Source organism: Lactuca serriola, chromosome 1 (genome assembly GCF_051521515.1).
Source record: "Lactuca serriola cultivar US96UC23 chromosome 1, Lser_US96UC23_V15, whole genome shotgun sequence".
NCBI lineage: Eukaryota > Viridiplantae > Streptophyta > Magnoliopsida > Asterales > Asteraceae > Lactuca > Lactuca serriola.
This window is the reverse complement of record NC_136408.1, coordinates 220,156,494-220,181,556: the sequence shown is the minus strand read 5'-3', so window position 1 is coordinate 220,181,556 and position 25,063 is coordinate 220,156,494. Positions and strand designations below refer to the sequence as shown.

General features: G+C 33.8%; 1 protein-coding gene across 1 annotated transcript; it reads left to right on the top strand.

Moving 5' to 3' along the window:
* Nucleotides 1-6,631: 6,631 nt before the first annotated feature.
* On the top strand, nt 6,632-9,522 carry LOC145049450 (germacrene A hydroxylase-like). The gene is made up of 2 exons (XM_078997858.1): nt 6,632-7,574; nt 8,828-9,522. The coding sequence occupies exons 1-2, from the start codon at nt 6,678-6,680 to the stop codon at nt 9,440-9,442; spliced, it is 1,512 nt and encodes a 503-aa protein (XP_078853984.1). The 5' UTR covers nt 6,632-6,677; the 3' UTR covers nt 9,443-9,522.
* Nucleotides 9,523-25,063: the final 15,541 nt, after the last annotated feature.

Below are 25,063 nucleotides of genomic sequence, written 5' to 3'. Positions count from 1 at the left end.
CAATACTCCATCCAATATGTCCAGTCACGACCCAAAATCTAGCAGCCCAGTAACAGCCCAATCCCTAAGGCCCAAAACGGAAAACCCAACAGAGGGAGTACGCTGGGCATACCCTCCTTGGTACGCTGGGCGTACACACTGATTCGCGATTGGGGATCGAGGCACTGACCCGCTACGCGGGGCGTAACTTTGCTGCTCATTAAGTCCTCATAACTTCTTAATGGCTTAAGCTCTTAAGCCCAAACTTAAGATCCTTAGGCCAAATATGCCTAAGATTCATAAAGTCTCAAACTTTATCACTTGGGATGTCTATAAAGCTCTTAATCCAAGGTCTTAATCCATTAAGACCTACTTATCTCACACATGGAGCAACCACAGCCCATGGGACCTCATTTTTCTCACTCAAGACCTCTCCAAAGGTCTGGAAGGATAGATAAACTTGGCCAACTCAAAACATGCATCAAGATGAGGACTTTTGAGACAAGAATGATGTCAAAACTTCACAACACTTAGAACTATGCAATATAAATGACAAGCAAAAAGCTTTATACCTCAGACAGACTCCAAAGGATGATATCTTTCCAGATCTATAAGCTCCAGCCACTCAACTCCTTCTTTGACAACTTCCTCTTTCTTCTTCTAGCCTCTCCTTTGCCAAAATGATCTTTCCAAGGCCAAACACACCCAACAATGGAGGTGGAAGGGCTATCTAGGGTTTTTAGGGTTAAGAGAGAGCTTATGGAGGCTAGGGTAAGAACCAACATGTTCCTTATATAGTGGCTGACCCTAATTTTAGGGTTTTAGAACTCTAAGAGTATGCTGGGCGTACTCAACCTTGCACTCGCGTCCAACTACGCTCTACGCTGGGGGTACTCGGCGTGTCCCAACTTTCATATTTGGCCCTCTCTTCCACTTTTCCCACAAAAGGACGAAAATACCCTTCCTCTATAATCTCGGGGACTCACAAATAAGTACTTTTAGGAACGGGGCGTTACAAGATGAACAGTAGCTTCAGTTCTTGATGATTCCCACTAAAACAGGTAAGAGGTGGTGATGGTGTTCGATTTTTTAAAGGTAGTATCCCGTGGATTTCAAGGTCTCCGGTTGGACTGAATCGAAGAAGGCAGCATGTGAGTTTGTTTGGAGGTGGTGTGAGAATGAGGAGGTTGCGAGGGTGACTCTCAGGTCTCGGCTAGAACCAACGAGGTGGTTATGGGTTTTGATGGTTCTCGGCTATGGGTTACTGAGGTTTGAATATGGCTTGAAAAAGCCATCCCAACAGGGGCTGGAAAACTGGTTAGTTTGGTGATGTTTCTTGGAGCAAAGCAAAGCAGCAAGAGGTGGTTCCGACTTCTCATTTAGCAACAACATTTTTTTGTTGGTTCCTTTTATGATTTTTGTTGCAGGTTTTAGATGGAGAAGACGATGAACAGTAGCATGCAAGGGGTTGCTTGGTTGTTGGATCGAAAAAACGAAGTGCGCAAGGGGGAGGTACAACAAGTCTTCGGTCTGACAAAGGTCTCTGGTTAGAGCTGGAACGGAAGCAAGGAAGATATGAAGAGGATGATAAACATTAATCGTTGATTTTTTTTCCAGTCATATTTACCTCATAATCTGTAGAACCGGTTACATAATGCAATATAAGAAAGAAAAGTCAATTCATATGGTATTATGTGAACGATTTTTTAAGTTGGTTGGTCACTTTTAAACATGATATATTTTGTATAATATTGAAACTTAATTACCTTTTTAAGTCATTAACTCTTTTATTATCATGTCTTCGATTGATTTGAATAATGAAATTGTTATGTTTTTGTTTGATTTGAAAATTTGAATTGTCATTCAAACGTATAATATGTTGTATAAAATTAGAAAAGTAAATGAAATTAAAACAAACGGTTCAAACAAATCCAAAAATATACATCACCTATACTCTACTATTAAGAACAAATATTAATGAATGCTTGGATTTCAATGTACAACCTGCAAACGAATAAAACTTTAAAATTTTGCAATAATAAAAATTAGGTTAACTTTTGATTTATATTGATTTATAGTTCATCATTCATTTTAATTTTGTGTGGGTTAAGTTTATGTTTAATTTTTAACAACTTGTTTTGAAGTGTTTGATTTTAGGGTTTTACTTGGAAAGAAGGAAGCAAAGAAAAGAGGGACACATCACGGTTTTCATTATCTTACATTCCTACTAAATTCCGTTGTACTCTCCAACTATCCACCTAGGTAAAAACTATCTATTGAAATAAACTATCCAACACAAAACAGACTGCCAAAAGGCCGTAATGAACTACCTCGTGCATAAAGGAAACTAATCACCACATTAAATTATATGCCCTCAGCCGAAAAGAGTATTCAGGTCATAAAGTGAAGGCACTGACAATGACCATCTATTCTCATTTATCTGCTCAAATCAGAGAGGATCACATGGAAGCCTTAAAACCAGAGAACATGACGGATGAAGCCTTGAGAGGAATGGAAAAGAACTTAGAGGTCAAGGGGGATGGAGTTTACTATTTCATGAACTGGATCTGGACCCCGAAGTATGGAGGTTACAGGGAGGTTATCATGAACGAAGCTCACAAGACTAGATACTCTGTTCACCCATGTTCGTATAAGATGTATCTGGATCTCAAGCAACTCTATTGGTGGCCGAACATGAAAGCAGAGATCACTACCTTCGTGGGCAAGTGCTTGACTTGCGCCAATGTAAAGGTGGAATATCAAAAGCCCTCAGGTCTACTTTAGCAGCCAGAAATACCTGAGTAGAAATGGTAAAGAATGACTATGGAGTTTACTATTTCATAATACTACATCGGTTTGTATCATATTTACATTATAATTGCCTAAGGTTCTTAAACTTTAACCCCATAACTTGATTACTTCCAAAATGTTTGGACTTTCACCAATATCTTTCTTTTACATCACGTATTTCTATCGAATACCACCTTATGGGCTTCATATCCTACCGCTACATATGGAAGGATGTAGGAGAAATATAATGATGAATTTCCAAAAAAAATTTAAAGTAAAACAAGTTTAGGGATGAAGTTTAAGAACCTTGGATGATTGTAATGAAAATTTAATGCAAAATGACGTAGTTTGATGAGGTTAGGTACCTAAGCTTATATAAGGTTGTTAGGTATATTCACTTTACCCATATATATATATATATATATATATATATATATATATATATATATATATATATATATATATATATATATATATATATATATATATAGGGGATGATCAAATGAGAACACCTAAAATGTTGAGAACGCGAGAACAATTCTGAACCAATCATTATATAAGGGCATATAAGTAACTATGTATTTTATTTTAATTATAGTAAAATACAATTAAATGACACTTTCCAACAATTTAGGGATACCAAATTTCAAATCACACTTGCCTAATAAAAGAATTCGTTGACTTCTTTTTATCTTAATTAAAGATTAAAAAATTATTTTTATCATATTTTCTCTCAAAATTAAAAATTCAAAAAAATTTAATTCACTATTCATCCTATTTATTCTATATAAATAAAAAACATTCTATTAATCAAAAATAAATATACAAAAGATGAAAAATTATCAATTTAGTATATTTTTTTTATTTTATTTTATCAACCATTTTTATACTCATAAACGAATAATTATTAAATTTTCTAATTTTATTTTATCAACCACTTTTATATTCATAAATCAATAAATCAAAATTGTATTCCTATATTTATACGTTTATATTCATAATGGATTAAAACTGATATTATTACAAATTGTATTCATAAATGATTAAACAACTTTAGATGTATAATTGATTCTTTTGACTAATATAGAACTATATTCATATAACTAAAATCTAAAATGAATCATACATTTATATTTACAAATATGAAAAATGTTGGCAAAAAAAAAGGAACAAAAGTTGCTAAGAATCAGAAAAGGTAATAAATTGATATATTCATGAATTTTTATGTCTTCGATGTATATGATCTTCCTCCTCTTTATCTCTATCGATGTTATTTCCTCCTCCTGCTTCGCGCACACACACCTATGCACTATCATAATCTCTTTTTTCAATGGTTTTCATCATGTTGGCAGCATCGTGTAAGGTAGCTGTAGGTCAAAAAAATTACAAAAATAGAATAAAACACATTTACCCATTAAAATCATCAATTGTAATCGCCAATGATTATGAGAAACCAAACAATTACATAATAAAAACAATGCTAAACATATCAAAGATACCAATGATTATGAGAATTGCAACAACATTTTAGGCCATCATTAAATTAAATTGAAAGGCATAGATCATGGTGGAAAAGGACTCATTTAGAAGTGAGTAAACTAAATCAATTTCTGGTTGATATAGATATATACACTTTAGCTAATAAATACCACTTAGTGAGAATCACTTGTTAGTGTATTCTATTCATTAACGAATAAAACTTGTATTAAAAAATGATTGTCATTTTGGAGGAGAAAAAGTATGAAAGTAGAATCATTCTATGTATTCATATACACCAATTTTATTCTTAAATGATTAATTTTTTTAGTTAAATGATTTATTCCTACAAACTGAAAATTATAAACTTCACTAGGTCATTTTAATGTGGCCCAAATCATCGAGAAATCAAAGCGGAACAGAAGACTATTCACAGATGAAAATAGAAGGGTTGAAAGACTTACCAAAATATAGAGTTTATCCTGCTTGAATCCGAGAACAAGAAATCTGAAGAACTCTCAAAACCCTCATAGTCAACTCAAAACTTTCTCTGGCATCTCTCTGATTCCCCGTGCCCCCTGTCTAATAGTTGTGCATAGTTGATGATGAAAATTTTAAAATAAAGGAATCCCTAATCGTACCCATCACTATCATCATGACATGCCGGCAACCTTCACCCTTCGTCACCAAGAAACCACCATCAACGACCTTTATCATGACAGCAACATTCAAGCAAAATCGAGACCATACCTTCAAAATTGAAATCAATTTGCAGGTCTAAAATCTCCAAAGACAATCAATAAACTAAAATCGACTTACACGAGACCGATTAGAGATTAAGTTGCAAAAGGCTAATTGGAAATTAACTTACAATTCTTGAAATCGAGCTACAGGATTTGTAGATGCGGTGAAAGGTGAGACGATGGTTACGACTCATAGGAATTAGGGTTAAAATGTTTGAATCAGAGAAAGAAGAAGGAAATGTAGGGATAGAGAGATTTAATGAACCTGATAAAAATAGTTTAGACATTGATGACTAAAATACCCTTTTAGTCAATTAAATATTTACGATTTCATCCCATGAGTTTTAGAAGTTATATAAATGGCACATTGATATTAGCTTTAGATCTTAATTAATGAAAGGTCTAGATCTGTTCTCGTATTCTCAACCTTTTAGGTGTTCTCATTTGATCCTACTCCTATATATATATATATATATATATATATATATATATATATATATATATATATATATATATATATATATATATATATATATATATATATATGGGTTAGGTTATTTTGTTTTCACTATCTATTGTGTGCATGTATGATTGATTCTGGACGAATCATTTTGGTTATTTTAAGAAAGTAATTAATGCATATTAGATGTTGAAGATATAATGAATATTAATTACATCTTGAACATTTAATATGCATTAATTACTTTCTTAAAATAACTAAAATGATTGGTCCAGAATCAATTATACATGCACACAATAGATAGTGAAAACATTTGAACCTAACTCATATATATATATATATATATATATATATATATATATATATATATATATATATATATATATATATATATATATATATATATATATATATACTTGCCATATAAAAAGAATCGTTATGTTTGTTTTTATTTAGTGAAATTAAATTTTGTGGGATTGTTATTTTAGTTCTTTAATTAGGACTATATAGATATTTTTCACATACAATTTATTGTAGAAAAATAAAATATCTTTCTGTATAGATAAATATCAAAATTAAAAAAGGAAAAAAAAAAAACAACAAAATAGGATCGATTTATCATTATCTTATATAAGTAAAAGGATAAATTGAAAGAAAATTTTATTTAAAATATGATAAAACAATTAATATGTTAATGTTTGTCGTTTTAAGCTCATGGGATTTTAGTCTTAAGATTCTATGCAATAGTACAATTATCCTCACATATAATAATATTTTATTTTGGATTTATAATTTAATATAAAAAATTTATACGTAATAAATAAGTAGAGAAGCCCGATCATAATAATTTAAAAATCTTCTTTTAAATCTAATGTTGGTTTTTCTCCAACAAGGTGGAGTTATATTCTTTTATGCTGATCAAGTAAACCAACAACCACTATATATATATATATATATATATATATATATATATATATATATATATATATATATATATATATATATATATATATATATATATATATTATAAACATCTAATGGTCAAGCTGTGTCTTAATCGTATGAGATACCGCATCTCTGTTATGTACCTTTATTCTCTTATTTTTGAAATAAAATTTGCTGTTAATGTCATTACTTGATAATTTCATTTCCATTCTTATAGTCAACTCATATTACCTTTATAAGAAACCCTTAGATGCGCTCTCTAACAAGCACTTCACCAACCTAAAATGGAACTCCAGATCTCCTTTTCTCTCCTTTTCTTTGTTGCTTCCATATTCTTCTTATTCTTTAAATCGCATAGAAGCTCCAACTCCCTTAATACAACGACAAAGCTTCCACCGCAGCCATGGAAGCTCCCTCTAATCGGACACATGCATCATCTCACTGGCGCACTCCCACACCGAGCTTTAGCAAACTTAGCCGAAAAACTAGGACCAGTCTTTCGTCTTCAACTCGGTGAAGTCTCCGCTGTTGTAATCTCGTCATCCCATTTGGCCAAAGAAGTCATGAAAACTCATGATCTCTCTTTCGCAGACAGACCCAAACTTCTAAGTGCCGAAATCGTTGCATACAACTACAAAGATATTGCATTCGCTCCCTATGGAGAATACTGGAGGCAGATTCGGAAGATATGCACCTTGGAGCTTTTGAGTGTAAAAAAGGTCCAGTCTTTTCGATCTATTCGTGAACAAGAGTCGTGGAACCTCATTGAATCCATGGCTATGGCTATGCAGACATCAAAAATAATCAATCTTTCTGAGAAGACTTTCACGCTGTTAAATAGCATCATATATAGGGTTGCTGTTGGGAGCAGATGCAATGATCAGGAAACCCTTACAGCGTTGCTTGAAGAGGTTATAGTTTTATCCGGTGGTTTTGATGTGGCTGATGTATTTCCTTCTGTGAAAGTATTGCATGTAGTTTCCGGGGTGAGGAGCAAGTTAGTGAAGTTACACATGAAGATCGATCAGATTCTTGACAACATCGTAGCCGAGCACCAAGAACGTCGTAAAGGTGGACACATCATTGACAATGAAGATCTGGTTGATGTTCTATTGAGGCTTAAAGATGACGGGGGTCTTCAGTTTCCGTTAACTTCTGACAACGTCAAAGCTGTAATCTTGGTTAGTATTTCGTTAGTATTTTGTTACGTATATGCGAAATGATCATTTCTTTCTTAATTTTTTTTTGGAAAAATGACTTATGAGCCCAACCAAGTTTCTAAACCGTTCAAAAAACCCCAATCATGTTTTGTCTGTTCAAATAAATCCAACGAACTTAACATTTTGTCTAAAAAAAAACCTAACTAGGTTATACTTTCCTGAATGTCAAATAAGAGAAACAGATGACGTGGCTTATTACCGTATCGGGAAAATAACTTGTTAAATCAACGAAGTTTCCAAAACGTTGAAAAAATTTCAATAATTTTTTGACTGTTTAAAAAAACGCAATGAACTTAAACAAAACAAAATTGAGATTTTTTGAACAGTTTGGAATTTTGTTGGATTTTTTTAGACAAAATGTTAAGTTCATTAAATTTTTTTGAAAAGACAAAATATGATTAAGATTTTTTGAATTATTTGGAAACTTCATTGAGTTTTTAAAATCATTTTCCCTTTTTTTTTCTTGAATGACACTTCTTTCTTAATATAGCAAGTGTAAGTTTTAAAATTAAAATTAAATATTATTAATGCTTAGACTTTGCAAACATGACCTGTTTAATTTGTCAGGTTGAAATATTAAATGAGTCATTATTGTGTCCTATCCTGTCATATATCCAATTTGATTTCTCGCCGAGTATGGAAGATAAATGAAAAAATGAAAAAATGAAAGTAAAGTCTTGATCCGTTTAATTTTTCTTTTAATTTTTATTGTGTCAACCCATTCAATTAAACATATTGAAATCTCTTAACCAAACTCTTTTGATAATTCTAATTCATGTCTCAGTTCTGATTCAAATTATCAAATCTTGTTAGTTTCTGGCTTTTTGTCATCTTTATTGATGCTATATCATTATACATAAATGATTATATCCCATTAGTTTTTATACATGCATCAAGCTTTAGCGGTACATGAATTTTTCAACCGTTATTAAATACGGGCCGAATCATGTATAATGAATATGGAATAAACATTTGAAGGTATTACTCGATATTTTATATACATGAAATCAAGTAGAATGTACCCAACAATAACTACTTATGTTGAATAAACTGCATGCAAAGGTAAATGCAAGCCGTATTGTGTATATGACACTTTTAAACAAATATGGTTAATTTATTCTTGTGAAGCGCGTACATTGTTTATTCTTTTAATTGGACGCCAATTTTCAAAATATAAGTTTTGGCAACTCAAAGTTTTTTTTTTAATGGCACAGGACATGTTCGCCGGAGGTACACATACTTCTGCAGTAACGATTCAATGGGCAATGTCAGAATTAATGAAAAATCCACAGGTTATGAAAAAAGTGCAAACAGAACTGAGACATGTACTCAAGGGAAAGAACAAGATTTGTGAGTCTGATATTCAAGAACTTAACTACTTAAAACTAGTAATTAAGGAAACATTAAGGTTGCACCCACCTCTTCCATTGTTACTCCCTAGAGAGTCCCGAGTAGAGTGTGAGATTGGTGGATACCACATTCCAGCCAATACGAAAGTTATGATCAATGTGTGGAAAATAGGATGTGATCCAGACTACTGGATTGATCCAAAAAGTTTCATACCTGAAAGATTTAGCGATATTCCGATCAACATGTCAGGAACAGATTTCGAGTTTCTCCCATTTGGGGCTGGAAGAAGAATGTGTCCTGGGATGAATTTGGGGTTGATCAACGTGGAGCTACCTCTTGCTATGCTACTCCACCACTTCAATTGGGAACTCCCGGATGGAACAACATCTGAAGACCTTGATATGAGTGAGACTTTTGGAGCATCTCTAAAGCGAAAACATGAGTTGCTTTTAGTTCCAAGTGTTTGTAATACAAACTAATGCATGTGTAATTCCATTTTGATTCCTTTCTCTTTATATGTTTTATAATGATGTATGTGCTTTAAACAGTATTTAATAAATAACCATTAACTTAACAAATCCTTATTTCCAACAAGCTAACAATATCACTACAAGAAACAACAGGGATTTCCTACTAATGTTTCCGAGGAATAAGAATTCTTCGGTATCATAGAAACTTGCTTTCCTTGAAAATACCTTAGAAGTTCCTATACTTTTTCTATGAAATTTGTAAACACTTAACTTTCCTAGTTCTTCACATATATTTGTTGGATAAGGTGTCTAAGTCCATAACTATTTCGGGCTTGTACTTGACCCGACCCGGCATGGTCCATTTGGGTTGCATGGCACCATGCAATTGGATAGACTAAATGAGAGAAATAACACTTGGAGATTATTAATATATTATAAGTTCTAATATATTAATAATATTATTTGATTAGTTTGATCAAGAATTAATTTGGAATTAATTAAGTGATCAAAGGATAACTAATTAAATATATGGGTTGATTATGTAAATCATCCATATCTTGTATAGTGGGCTAAGAGGCTCCATGGCTTATCAAGTTGGGTTCTACCCATAGGATGCTCCATGGATGCTCCATGGGAGTTACAAACCCATGGGTCATGGAAATGAAGAGTCATGACACATTAGGGTTTACATGGTGTAACCCTAGATGTGTCAACACTATATAAGGATCATATTCTCCACCAAAATCGGCTAGAGAAAAAGAAACTAGAGGGCTTGGCCGATTTTGACAAGTGTGTGTTATCTCAAGAGTCTTTCCAAGAGCATTTGGTGTTGTGTGAAGCATTTGAGGCATCACACTTGGGGTGCTAGGCTCACAAGGTTTCAAGGAACACAAGCAACAACAAGGTAAGTTATTCTATCTATGATTCAAGTTAAAATTGTTCCCCATGTATGCTAGATAGGAATATAACCTTGGAATTCAACTTTGCATGATAATTAGACAAACATAGATCCAAGGTTATTAGGGTTGCATGTACACTTAGGAAGTGTTAGAATGCTCAAAACCCATCAATATTAATACAAACAGATGGATCATCCAACATGATAAACCTACAATGTAGATTATGGTTAGATAATAATACATTTTTAGATTTAACAGCATTAGTAGATACAGGAGCAACTAAAAGTGTTATATCTTTGTTGGATTAGTGTCTAAGTCCATAACTATAATTGGTATGTACTTGACCCGACTCGGCATGGTCCATTTGGGTTGCATGGCATCGGAACATTTGGATAGACCGTTTGTGAGAAGAGGACATTTGTGACATATTAATATATTATAAGTTCTAATATATTAATATGAAATCATGTTATTTAATTAGTATTAATCAAAAATTAATTTGACCTTATTTAGTGATCAAAGAGACTAATTAAATATATGGGGATTGATTGTGAAAATTGTCAATTCTTATATATGTGGGCTTATGATCCATGATTCCTTATGTTGGGTTTAACCCATATGGTGACCCATGGATACTCCATCGAGGTTAAAACCCATGGAGCATAAGGAATGGGTAAAGTCATGAGGTACATGGTGTAACCCTAATAGCCACACTATATAAAGACCCCTTTAGCTCAAGAAATTGGCACTATTGATACTGATATGAGGGCTAGCCAATTTGAGCATGAAGTGTCTTCTTTTCATGGTTATTCCAAGTGTTGATGATGTTGTGTGAACCATTTGAGGTGTCACACTTGGGGCACTAGGCTCCTGAGCTTCATGGAGTTAAGCTACATCAACAAGGTATGTATTTCTATCTAGTTTATTATTCAAGTATCAAAAGATTGTATGCTGGTTAGGGTAATACCTTGGAATATTCATATTTGCATGTATAATATAGAAAACATAGATCCAAAGTATTTAGGGTTGCTTGTACACTTAGGAGTATTAGAATGCTCAAAACCCAACAGTGGTATCAGAGCCATGGGTTGTTTTATGTTATATTAATGCAAATGTTTTATTTTCAAAGTTGAAAAAAAAGGAAAAAAAAAACATGACGTTTGTCAAATTTTAAGATAATTACTTGTTTTTGTGAAAAACTAATTATTTGTAAAATTTGAATCATTTGCTAGATGAGTTGAATTAGGTCAAATTTAGTAAAAGATAAAATTATATGATTATTTTATTAGTTTTAAAAGTTTGATCTAAAGAGTTTTTTGAAACCTCCATAAGTTATGGATATGAAAAGGTTTTAAAAAAAATTGATTCAAAGTTTTTTATGGAGTTACAAAACTTGGTCTTGATGTTTTAAAGAATTCCATGACTTGTTCTTAAGTTATGGAACATGAAAAGTTTCATCATAAAATAAACATTAAACTCCATAAGTTATGGAATTCAAAAGTTTTTTTTGTGTTACCTTGTTTTATGAGTTATTTTTTAGATTAATGAAAAATATGTGTTAGTAGTTTTCAATCCAAATTAATCTAAAAGTTGTTCATAAAATGTTTTTTTGTAACTTGCCCTCAAGTTATATGAAAAGTCACATTTATGAATCTTAAAAACTCATAAAAATGCCTTAGGTTACAAAAAAAAATGAAGAGTCTTTCCTTATAAATAGTTTTTAGGGAAAATGACTTAGGAGGGTAACTACCTCTTATCCGTGTTCACATATTGGCAACTTCTTTTTTTTTTTGTACATAATAAAGCAACTAACTTGTTTTAGCTGTTTAAATTACACCAATATTACCGGATAATACATGTTTTAACCGGTAACACAAAGGGAAAATGAATTAGGAGGGTAACTACCTCTTATCCGTGTTCACATATTGGCAACTTCTTATTTTTTGTACATAAGAAAGCAACTAACTTGTTTTAACTGTGTAACATCCCAGAAATCATGACCAAAAATTTCGTTTTTAATTTAATACTAAGCCATAATTGTCAAACCATTAATTTAATACTCACGAATCGGGCCCCGCCTGGCATCGAGCCCCACTCGGTATACATATCTGTCTCTCTTAGGCCCCGCCTGTCTTCGGGCCCCGCCCGCTAAACATATGTAATCATATAACATGCTAACACATAAAGAAACATACTCTAATGTATCCTTGTCCTAAGAAACATACTTTGCTAATAATGAGATATGGAACATCGTCCGTACTCAGCTAGTGATGAGATACAGGACCTCGCCCACACTCACCTCCCTACCGGGTACATACAAGTATCACACAGACAACAAGTATAATCTAACATGCAAACATTCCTCGGGCACCCGCCCGACATCAGACCTTGGTCTGGAATAACATATTAGCATATAATGCCTAGGGCTAACCCCCTTGTCTTCCTACTCATAGACTACATGGACTGGCATTGTGGCCTTAGACCCATTCACACAGTGAGGAGACTCACCTTGCACTGCTAAAGCCCTGGCCGGAACTAGCTGTGTACGGATGAAGTTATGTATCTTATTATTAGTAGAGTATGTTTCTTTATGTGTTAGCATGTTATATGATTGTATGTGTTTAGCCGGCGGGGCCCGAAGACAGGCGGGGCCTAAGAGAGACAGATATGTATACCGAGTGGGGCTCGATGCCAGGCGGGGCCTGATGTCGGGCGGGGCCCGATGCCGGAGTATTAAATTAATGGTTTGACAATTATGGTTTTAGTATTAAATTAAAAACGGAAGTTTTGATCATGATTTTTGGGATGTTACACAGTTAAAAACAAGTTAGTTGCTTTCTTATGTACAAAAAATAAGAAGTTGCCAATATGTGAACAAAGATAAGAGGTAGTTACCCTCCTAAGTCATTTTCTCTTTGAGTTACCGGGTAAAACATGTATTAGCCGGTAATATTGGTGTAATTTAAACCGTTAAAACAAGTTAGTTGCTTTATTATGTACAAAAAAGAAGAAGTTGCCAATATGTGAACACGGATAAAAGGTAGTTACCCTCCTAAGTCATTTTCCCTAGTTTTTATGACTCCATAACTTGTCCTCATGTTATGGATGTCCAAGAGTCTCTTCATTAAAAGTTTTAAATCTTTAATTAAAACTCATAAGTTATGAAAATTCAAGAATTTTGAATAGTTTCAAAACTTGCCCTCAAATTTTGGAATTTGAAAAGTTTTCTTTTATGAATACTTTAATTCCAAGTTAAGCCCTTATAATTTTAAAGAGTTAAAATTCAACCCTTATACTTTTTAATATTATAAGTTAATAATATTTATATATGTATAAGAGCAAGTCAGTCTTACCGCTAGTAAGCCTAATTCACGAAGTCGGTCTATAAGGGGGATATAAGGTTACTGCCTATAAAATAGCAGGTTAATGGGTGTCCACTCTCACCCACTGCTTCCTTGACCGGTGGAGGGTCGTTAGCCGAACGGGTAGGACAAGGACTATAATTCTCCCTTCATTAAAAGTAATAATGATAAATATAAAGTAACTAAATGTTTTTTATAATTCCCAATGTTAGTTACTTTAGGAAAATGTGAATAAGGTGTTAATCCATGAAATTACACTTTGCACTTTGTTTAAGTCGGTTAGTGGAGCGTGTGTGATTAACCGGCACACTAACTTGTATTTAACAAGGTAGGCAAAGGGTAACTTAATATTTATCATAGTATCGTTGGAGCGTGTGTGGTTAACCGGCACATCGATTGAGGGGTAAATATTAAGGGTGCCAAGTATATTTGCATGGTTATTCACACCTTGTTTTGTGATCCTCGGCATCCCAGTCACAAAACCTAAAGGGCACACTCGAGATTGAAACATGCCATTGAACAGTTCAATGAATCTAAAAAGATCTAGGAGTTTCAAATCCAATTAAAAACCTAATAATTATTTCGTTTTTCATGGTGGAATTGGTGAATCCTCATTCACCTACCTTCAAATATTTTATAGCTTGGATTACGACATCCCTCTTCCGAGTTATAAAATATTGTGTTGGGTCCTAGCCTTAATATTTCATATTGGGTGTTATATTAAGGAATTTAGATCAACTATCTTGAATATCTCCCAAAAGATGTCTAGTTCAGTCATCTATGATATTCCCAAATCTCTTGGAACTTCACTTTCTCTACCTCCTCCAATTATTCTCCCTAACCCACAAGTTCAAGGTCACTCAAGCCCTATTGGCAAGGCAAGGTCTAGGTGTGAACACATCTTGGAGATGAAGTCACATATTGACAAGCCAGGAGAGTTGGGTGTCAAAGTCTTGAGAAAGCTGGATGTTAAACCACTTTCTAAGTCACATAGTGAGTTCCTTTGGGACCCCTACGAAACAGACTATGACAAGACCCTTAATGATCTTATATATTTGCTAAGATCAACTTCCTAAAACTTTATGGACATTGACAATGATGACACTGGAAATCCAGAAAAAGCATTCTCTTCCCAATGGAAAGGGATCGGCCATAGTCACCTAAGTTGACCAAATGGTAAAGAGAAAAGCTAAGTCTGTGATAGTACCGGTACCATTACCAAAGGGTCCATATGTTTATATTGCCAAAGAAAGGGGAATTAGTTGCGAAGCTGCCAAATTTTACCTAAGTATGTTAAAGTCAATAAGTTCGACTCTACTTCAGGTAAAGTCCACTATCTAACTCTGCTAAGTTTCTATTATGAGATTCTTGATACATGATGTGGCTGGGTCACATGTTGATGTTTTAAGAATCAAAGAAAAGTGAAGAAACTTAAAGAAAGAATATGCTGAATCTGATCGCGTAGATGGATTTCTATCACATAGTTTGAAGATCCGATTCTTGAGCTACTTCTTTGGAGTTATGATATATTGCTTAGGAACAGATAACAACATAGTTTTCATGCTCTTTTGCATTGTAAGGATAATTTTTCCGCAAAGTTTTTAAAATAAAAGGAAAAAATGATGATTTTATTTATTTTAAAATATCCTTACGATGCCATTTGAGGGAGAAAAAATTTGTTGCGTATATGATTCCATTAATAGCAAGAGTGGAAATATGAAATTGATTATTTCGTTTGTGGTAATGTCTAAATTTACCAAATAAAGAAAGATTCTCATCACCCAAGTTTCAATTGGACCGAAACTTGTAATCATGCAAGTTGTACAGCATGATGAATGAGAATATTTCATCTTTGGAAAATTAAGACTAGTTCCTTGTTCACATGTATATATGAAGTCAAGTGAAGGACTAAGGGATTGAGTACACATTCTTGTGCACTGGTCAACTCCACCATAAAAGATCGATAAGATTATTCGTCATAATTTACTAAAGCTCAGTAAATATGGTTACACTTACAAGCTTATGTGTAATTCTGAGACATTGGAAAAGGTTCCAATGTATGGCAGAGCGAATAAGAAGAATCAAATTAGGCAGAAGGATAAAAGTTTCTCAAATCTAAAAAGATGGGAGAGTACTTTAGTATCATGTCATATGATCATCTAAACGATTAAGAGACCTTATCGCAATTCATTCCCTAAGTGCATTCTGATAGCTAAGAAGAGGAGCTATGAATTATTGAAGTGGTCAAATCAAGAAGATGAGTCATACTTTGTTCCAAAACTAGTCTTAGGATCATACTCCAAGACTGTAAGTTGAGTGAAATATCTTAAAGAAAGGTTTAAAACACTAGTCAAACGTAAGAGTAAAAGTTTTCTACTCTTGTACATTTGAAATTGGTAAGTTGTGATGTTTTGGACAAAACAAAGACCAACGAAGGCCAATTGTGTAAAGTGTTTGTCTTGATAAAGAATCCAAACTATCTCTTGAATATTTGGCAAGTGAGCCTTATGTGTCAAGAGTATAGTGGGAGTCTTAAAGATCCTGAAAGGATAATCAAGAATAAAAACCTATAATTTTATCACTAGCACACGACTTAAGGTTTATAACCTATCATGTTTACATATTCTGTGCTCATTCCAGTTAAAGTTGGCTTTGCATATGAGTTCTTAGAGTTCTCAATTGGTTGCATAACAACTTGGAAGCAATGGCAGGCCCTTGAGCTGCCAAATGGCAAGAAATTAAGATTGAGTTCAGTCCATATGAGTTTGGATTTGTCATTATCCTTGTCTTGTGACTATGGTTTTGATAATTCACATGGATAAGAACACATACACCATTAAATCTAAGTGTCATAGGGTTTTTCTCCGATTCATGAAAATGATGGTGAGAAAACACTTTTACTAAGTAGATTTTAACTAGATAAAAATTGTGATATTTGCATTCTCAAAGTCGTTAGTGGAGCGTGTGTGGTTAACCGGCACACTAACCTTGACTTGTGAGAAGTGAAAAAGGTCTAAACAATTGAGACTATGATTACGGCATCCCTTTTCATAGTTCTTAAATTGTTTAGAAACACTTGTGAGGTATCTAATGAAAGGTGTATGATTTTGATGAAGTCTTATCAAAGCAATCTAGTATCAGAAAACTGAACTTTGGTGTCGCAACTAGAAATTTTTGTGCCTTGTAACTACAACACTTAAGTCAAATTGTGAATCAAAGACACAAGAGCATGTATGATACATACTCTATGACAACAAAATTTCAAACAAACACCCCATGCAAGCATTTCAAGTAGTCAATAAGCAATTGGAAACCCTAGGAGTTCTTGTTTAAGTCCATTTTGGACTAGGATTTCCTTATTGGGCCCAATGGACCAATAAGCTTCCAATTTGACCATCTTGGGCTTAGAACTCTTAAATGGGCTCTAATTGGACCCACTTCCATTTATTTCAATATTTTGGGACATATTGGGCCTAGAATGAAATAAATTAGTTATATGAACCATTTTGGGCCATAATTAACCTAATTTAGCCCTAATAGGTCATAAGACTCAAATTTATGGTTATTTGGACCAAACATCACTTAACATAACCATGAAAAATGCTTAAGCATACAAGGCCCAAATTCTTCTCTCTTCCTCTCTAATTCTCGGCCCAAGCCCAAATAAAAGGGAGAGTTGACTTCTCACGGCCACCTCATTTTAACATTATGGTCTTCCATGCATCTTATCCCATGTTTCCATGCACACATCACTTCAAGACCTCTCTCTTGCTCTCGGCTGATTCCAAGCACACACACACACACACATTTCTCTCACAAATCTCTCAAGGAAACTCCCTCCACTCTTCATCAAGATCTCGAAATTTAGAAGGTTTTTCAAGAAGATATTTCCACAAATTCTTCATCTAAGGTAAGATCATGCTTGGATCTATGATCTAGATTCTTTGTTTTATCAAAAATCTCTTTCTAATCCATGCAAAATCATGATCACTCTCTTAGAAACCCTCTAAGTTCGAAGTCAACAAAGGAAGGCTTGTTAGGGCCGAAAACAACATCAAACTCCTTCCAATCTTCTTCAAAACCAAAACAAAAACTCGAGGTGAGCTTCATACCACCTTTCTTTCGGTTTTTATGAGTTTTTATGGGGGAGAATAGAAGCAAATGAGTAGATCTATGAGTAAATGTATGCCTTGTGTGATTTTTATGCTTGTATGTTTGATTTTATGTGTTTTGTGATGATTATGCTAGCCAAAAAGTACCTAAAAACCGAGATCTATAACATGAGGAATGAAATAAACATAAATTACACCATTTCATATTAATCAACTCAAGAAAAATAGTTCATTTGGTTAGGAAGAACATATTTGGCCATAAAACCAATTTTTGGGCTTAAATTGTCAAAAATACAAAACTAAGGGCCCAAAACGACAAATGATAATTTCTGGAGGTTAAAAAGGGTCCAAACAGTTTCTAATATAATTTTTCTGAATATCAACATTTTTGAGGGGCTTAAAATGTAAATTTTGAACATAATGGGCTAAAATGGGCTTTTCGGCCCAATAAGCCCCAATTTGCGAGATTTTTGAAATTGAGGGGATGCAAAAGCAACTTTCTATAAAACAGGGGATTACAAGTGTATTAAAACCATTTCAAAGGTCAAAAATGTTTTCCAAAGTCAAAAGGGATAAAAAATGCAAAAATTTTCCATTTTGGGCCAAAACTATAAAGGTTGCGAAAATAGGGGTTCCAACCGAGAAAACTTCATTTTTGAAGGACTTAAGCTGTTTATCAAGTAAATCTGGGCTGAAATTGTCTTTTCAATAAGTTTTGATACTAAAGTGTCAAGAAAAATGGTTTAAGGACTAAAATGGAAATTCTTTTGTATAAAGGATTAAAAGTGTAAATTTTATCCAAGAAGGGTCGTGAGAAGGTAAACTCTTACTTTAAACAAATAAATCCTTTAAGATAAAATACGAGAATCACGACTACCGGCGAATCGTAATAACAAATACACTTTCAACATCAATATCGTTACCAAACGAATTGATTCGGTCTCGAATCAATAGCAAATCAAAAATCAATAAACAATACTACTTCAATAAACACGCGAAATCTACGCGGAGTCAATATTCAATCTTTGGGCTTGAAAGTTTCAAATCGTGCTTGTTGGGCCTAGCTAGCCCAATAACATGATCTTTAGGCTCGAAGGGAACGCGCTTACATGTTATTCGGCCTTCTATGACCTATTTCCATGTAAAAGGACTTTCAATAGCTCTATTGTGTTGTTGGGCCCCAAGGGTCCATTGGTACTGCTAGCGAAGTCAAGAAGTCAAATGCGAGTCGGGCCAAATGCATTTTGCATTCCTGATAGTCTTGAACGACTTATGGAAATTAAGGGGGCTTCGTACCCTCCTTTCTCCTCGGTTGTGGGGCTATGAGAAGTTAGGGTGGTTGGATTAAGTGAGTAGTACGGACGACGCCTAAGGGATCGTTTGTATTTGATAGTTATAAACTAGTCATTTTCATTAATGCGTGATTATAACGACTCACAACCCATAATTAATCCAATGTCACCTGGGTAATCATAAACAATCGTCGTATCGGTATAACAATAAATAAGACATGTAATTTTATGTATTGGGAAAACATCGGGTTTTCCCGGGAAGTTCAACACTTTTACCTCGTGATGTATACAAAGTTTAACAATTATACACGTTTACAAAAATCGACAAGCATACTTAGAGATCTTCACACTTTTTCTTATATACATTACTCTTTTAAGAAAATATCGGATTTTCTGGGTTTTCGAACTTCACAAAAATCATTCTTTTTCATAATCATTACTTATGAACTCACCAACATTTCATATGTTGACGTTTTTTCCAAAATACTTGTATTCTCAGGTAACAGGTAAACCGAAGAATAGGTATTCAGTGATGTCATGGTGTTTTGTTTAAATTAGTATCGAACGGTTTAAGTTATGGAAATGTAATGTTTAAAACAATGTACTGAATGTAAACAATATCAGTTGTAATATTTCAATGCATGGTGATGAATGATGTTATGATTCATGTATAATCATTATGATGGTATTCAATTAAGTCACAATAGCCATCGGACGTTTTCGCCGTCTGGTTCGGGGGTCTGACATTTGGTAAGAAAGTCAACAAAGTATTGATTTCTAGAAGTCCAGCTGATTTTTGAGTACATGTCAAAGCTAGTGGGAGCATAAGTGTTATGTTAATAATCATCATGTAAGTGGGAGCATGATAATTATGATAATTATTGCAAGTTAGCAATGTTAATTATACAAAACAAAGTTTCAATCCGTGAGGCTGCAAGGGTTGAAAAAGTTGTTTTGCTATAATTAAGGGAGAGGAAACTATACTTCATTTCAATTCTAAAAGATTAGATTGAGATTTTAATCAAATTTAGTCAAGGATATATATATATATATATATATATATATATATATATATATATATATATATATATATATATATATATATATATATATATATATATATATATATGAATTTCATGTTAGAATGGCTCAACATAAGGAAATTCTATATATGGGTTCATTATTTGGGTTCTAAAATTCGATTAAGATTACGACATCCCTTTTCATAATCTGAATTATGAGAACTTGGCAAATAGAAATGGAAATATTATAGCAAAAGACTGGTTTAGTCTTTATTTGACACAGTGACAACCCGAAATTTCCATTTTGTACGAACATTATCAATTCAATAGAAGCTAGACCAGTTACAGTGAATTTCAGACTTTTCCAAATAAGTTTGAGTATATTAGGGTTTACGTTTAAGGAGATATCTGGAGTGGATGCACATGGGTTAGTGAAACTCGAGTATTTCAAAACTTCATAATATTAGAGTTTATTTCCGGAATAAAAATATTTTCTGCCAAAAATGTCTCAGGACTATAAATAGATTTCTGAACCAAATTCATTCATTATTCACATTTCCAACTAGAGAAAAGCCATTTTCTCTCTCACGGATCTTCGGGTTTTCGCCCCAAATCGTGAGTACACTTCTCTAGTTGTCTTATAATGCTTATTATGTGTTTAATAACTTAGTTTACATATCAAATCTGTGAGATTCGGGAGTTTACCGCCCAAGGACATTCTTGGAGAGTAAACTCCTATATGTGGCTTAAATGCTACCTATCCTTTTCCCCATGTTAGGTAACAGACTTAGGCTTATTTGTAAGTGTATTTAGGACTAGAAAACAATCAAAAACACCAAGATTAGGGTGTTCACGGCCCAAGAAGTTCTTGGACCGTGAACTCCAAAATCAAGTGCCAAAGAGTGTTTAAATCAATCCTAAAGCCTTGGACTTTAACCCCTATTTAATCCTAACTAGTTTGAGGACTTTAAAACATCAAAGACACCTTCCTATGTGAGTTTACGGCCCTATTAATTGTGCTTGGGCTGTGAACATCAATCAAGGGCACCAAAGTGTGCCTAGGACCTTCATTAGCTTAAAACAAATGCCTAGAAATTATCCTACATGTGCTTGGGACTTGAAATCATAAAAACACCCATCCCATGAGAGTTTACGGCCGTAAAATCCAAGAGAATTGGCCTTGGGCCCGTAAACTCCTCAAAGGAGTGTTTCTATGCCCTAAACTACCCAAAGAACTAAACCACCAAGTAGAACTTATTCTAGAAATCAAGTAACACTTCAAAACAAATTATGTCAACATGTTTGAGAGCTTACGGCCGTAAACTCAAGGGTTTACGACCGTAAACTCCTTATGTGGAGTTTATTGAAGAGTAAACACAAATACAAGGTCCTTGGAAACTTTAAACCCCTTTAGCCTTGTCCCACAACAACTTAGAAGCAACCCTTAGGACTTATAACACTTATACAATGTGTTTAAATGTTCTAGAGTGTCCCAACTTAATTCATTAGTTATAATTTGGCTAATTAGTTATATATATGATCATTATATGATAACTAGGCTCGTGCGTGTGAACAAGTCTCCGTTTACCACCTAGCACAGTATCCGACACTTCAATCCAATCCACTCACCACAAGTGAGTTCATACCCCTTTAATTAACCTTTGAAATACTTTTAAATGTTTTAAATGCTTTTATGGGGGGGGGGGTGGAATACAAGTTAAATACTTATAGTTATTACATCAATCACATGTGATTAATAACTATAAAACTAATGATTTTGTTACTATTCAAACTGTTTATCAAACTGTTTTACTTCAAACTGCTTTACAAACTCTTTTACTTATCAAATACTTTTATTTAAACTTTATTATAATTCTTATAAATTGCATGCCCATATATGTATAGATATATAAGAAATGTTTAAAGGGCTTAGGAAGGCCATCCGCCCTATTTCCTTTTTTATCGATTTGGATGTGGTCTGGTGGGATTTCGGGTAGCCGTCCGAAGGCCGTTTCAATATTAATTATATATCAAGCGTACATATATAGACATAAAAGCACTCCCATATTCATGCGTATTAGTTACATCATTAGTAAGTTACCATCGGGGTAACACATGATCATACTACTACAATTTCTAGATCAATGAGTCAGTTCATGCATGAGTCAATACTTATTACTATGAGAACATATACACTACATTACTATGAGTACATATACAACTATACTAGAAAGAGAACATATACAACTATACTAGAAAGAGAACATATACAACGATACTAGAACAAGTAACATTACATTACATATACATGAATACGTTAACAATTGTGATCCACTGTATCGGAGCATGCCTTAAATGTCATGGCCCGAGTTGTAGCTAGAATTCTCTTGGAGGGAGAGCATGAGTTTGCATATAGATCTATACTAGATTGACTATCCTACACCTTGCTGTTAGCTACAGCCAGACCTACAGGTCTACGGGTGCCAAACGTCATTCCGTTTTACGACCATTCGTATGTCGTTGTTACCAGTCAATAGTATGGTACAATTAATCATAGGATACCTTAATATAAATCTGGTTTAAGGTAGTTAGTACATTAGTAGTTCCTATAATACAACACTATAGTACTACAATAATTTACCCATTACATATATTTAGTGATTATTTCACTTAAACATTAATGTACAAACTATATTATGTTAATGATAGTTACACTAGGGAAATTACACACTTTTACAACAAACGAACATACAAAACAGTTAAGCCTTGGTAGAAGGCTACTTTAATAGAAAATATAGGTTTTTCTGAGAAATTCAAACTTTTGAAAACACTTACAAACATTTACATACATTTTACAAACTTACACTTGAGACATGTTCAAACGTTTTGATAACAAACACCGACACTAAAATACTTATGAATTCACCAGCTTAATGCTGATAAACTCTTTCAGATAACTTGTATTCTCAGGTCATCAGTAGACAGGTACCGAGGCCAGCTTTTGAGAAGATGGAGCTGTTGGGTCAAAATATGGTTTATACTTTACTTTTCTGGGCATTGTATTTTTGTGTAATAATTGTGGAGTTTTTGGTCTAGTTTACGGCTGAGTTTACGGCCGTAAACACCTTACGGCCGTAAACTCATTTACGGCCCATATGTTTCCGGACCATATCCAACATGTATAAATAGAGGTGTTAGGGTGAGGAGTAGATGATTGATGATTGATAAACCCTAAGGAGTTTACGGCCAGAGAGGAGAGAAACAGGAGCTTTTATGCGTGTGTGAATCTTTTGTGTAAGGAACTTAATTCATATCATTAATACATTCAAGATTCAACATTATTCTTCTTCTACTTCTCTTCTTATTTGATCTGACATCATCCGTTTGAATGGGATTCCGCACCATCAAACGGATCTGACTGATACACGGGCAGATTAGGGATTTACAATTGGTATCAGAGCCAAGTTGTATCAGTCAAAAGGTTTATTGTTTCATCAAAATTTCGAATATTCTGTGTTTACGGTCCAAGCTTACGGCCGTAAACACCGAGTTCTTGGGCCGTAAACTCTATTTGGAGCAATATTTGATCTTATTTTCGAAATATTTTTGCGTTTTTGGATAGATCTCGCAAAAATAAAGGGGGTTTGTTCTTTGTATTTTTCATAAAAAGGGGTTTTTGATTGAGTTTTGCAGCTTGGAAGTCGAATTTTCACGTAATCTTAAATTGTTTACGGCCGGAGCTTACTGCCGGAAACAGTTCACGGCCGGAGTTTACGGCCAGCGGCGGCATTTCCGTTTACGACTAGGGTTTCCGAAGATCTTGGCTCGGTAGCGGCTTGCGACTAGGCGGCTTGCGATTCGAGGCGGTGGAGCGCGGCTTGGTGAATCGCGGCTCGGCTCGGACGTGGCGGCTTGAAGAACGGCTCGTGATCGGCTCAGCGTTTGGACTCTTAAGCAGCAGCAGCGACTTCTTAAAAATCGAAAGGGTTTTGGGGGTTGCCGGGGTTCGAACCCGGGACCTCTAGTTCACAAGGTCGACCAACTGATTCCTTGTTCCATTCCTTCGAAAATTAAAATATAACCCGTTTTTCTCGGTACCAATTTCACATTTTTAACACTTTTTACCCCAAAACTCAATTCCTTTTAATTTTAAATTCCTCTTTCATATAAATAAAAAAAAATTATTAATAAATAATAATAATAATAATAATAAATTGTTTTTATTTTTTTCTTTATTTTTGACTTTTTATTTTAAATTTTGATTTTGACTTTCAAGTTTGACCTTTGATTTTAAAACTTGACTTTTTCGTTTAACCTTTAAAATTTCAAATTTAACTTTTCGGTTTGACTTTTAAGTTTGACTTTTCAAGTTTTGACTTTTGAGTTTAATTTTTAAAATTTGACTTTTAAGGTTGACTTAAAAAAAAAAAAAAAAAAAAAAAAAAAAAAAAAAAAAAAGAGGCATTTTAAATTTTACGTTTGCTTCTAGTTGTTTTTTTAATTAATTGATTTTAAAGTCTACAAGGGGTTTGAAAACATGAAAGAGAGTCGTCAGGATATGTTAAGACAAAATTTCAACTTTTTCGATAATATCCCTAGAGAAACCCTCGAAACTCAATTGCAGAGATTTACTACACTCACTACTGAGATGAATATAGTCGGGATCTTCTTGTCCAAATCAGATATAAACAAAAAGCTGCTAAATTCACTTCCGAAATCGTGGGATATGAACGTAGCTGTCATCAAGAAGACAAAAGATCTCAATCGTCTTAGTATTGTTGAAGTAATTGAAGAGCTTGACGCTTTAAAGAGTTCTGTAAACCTTCCGGTCAATGAAGTGTCATGTTCTCATTCATGTGAAGTTTCATCTTCTCAGTCATGTGAAGATACGATTAAATTTCTTCGAGAACAAATTGATGTATTTAAAAGAGAAGTTGAGGACC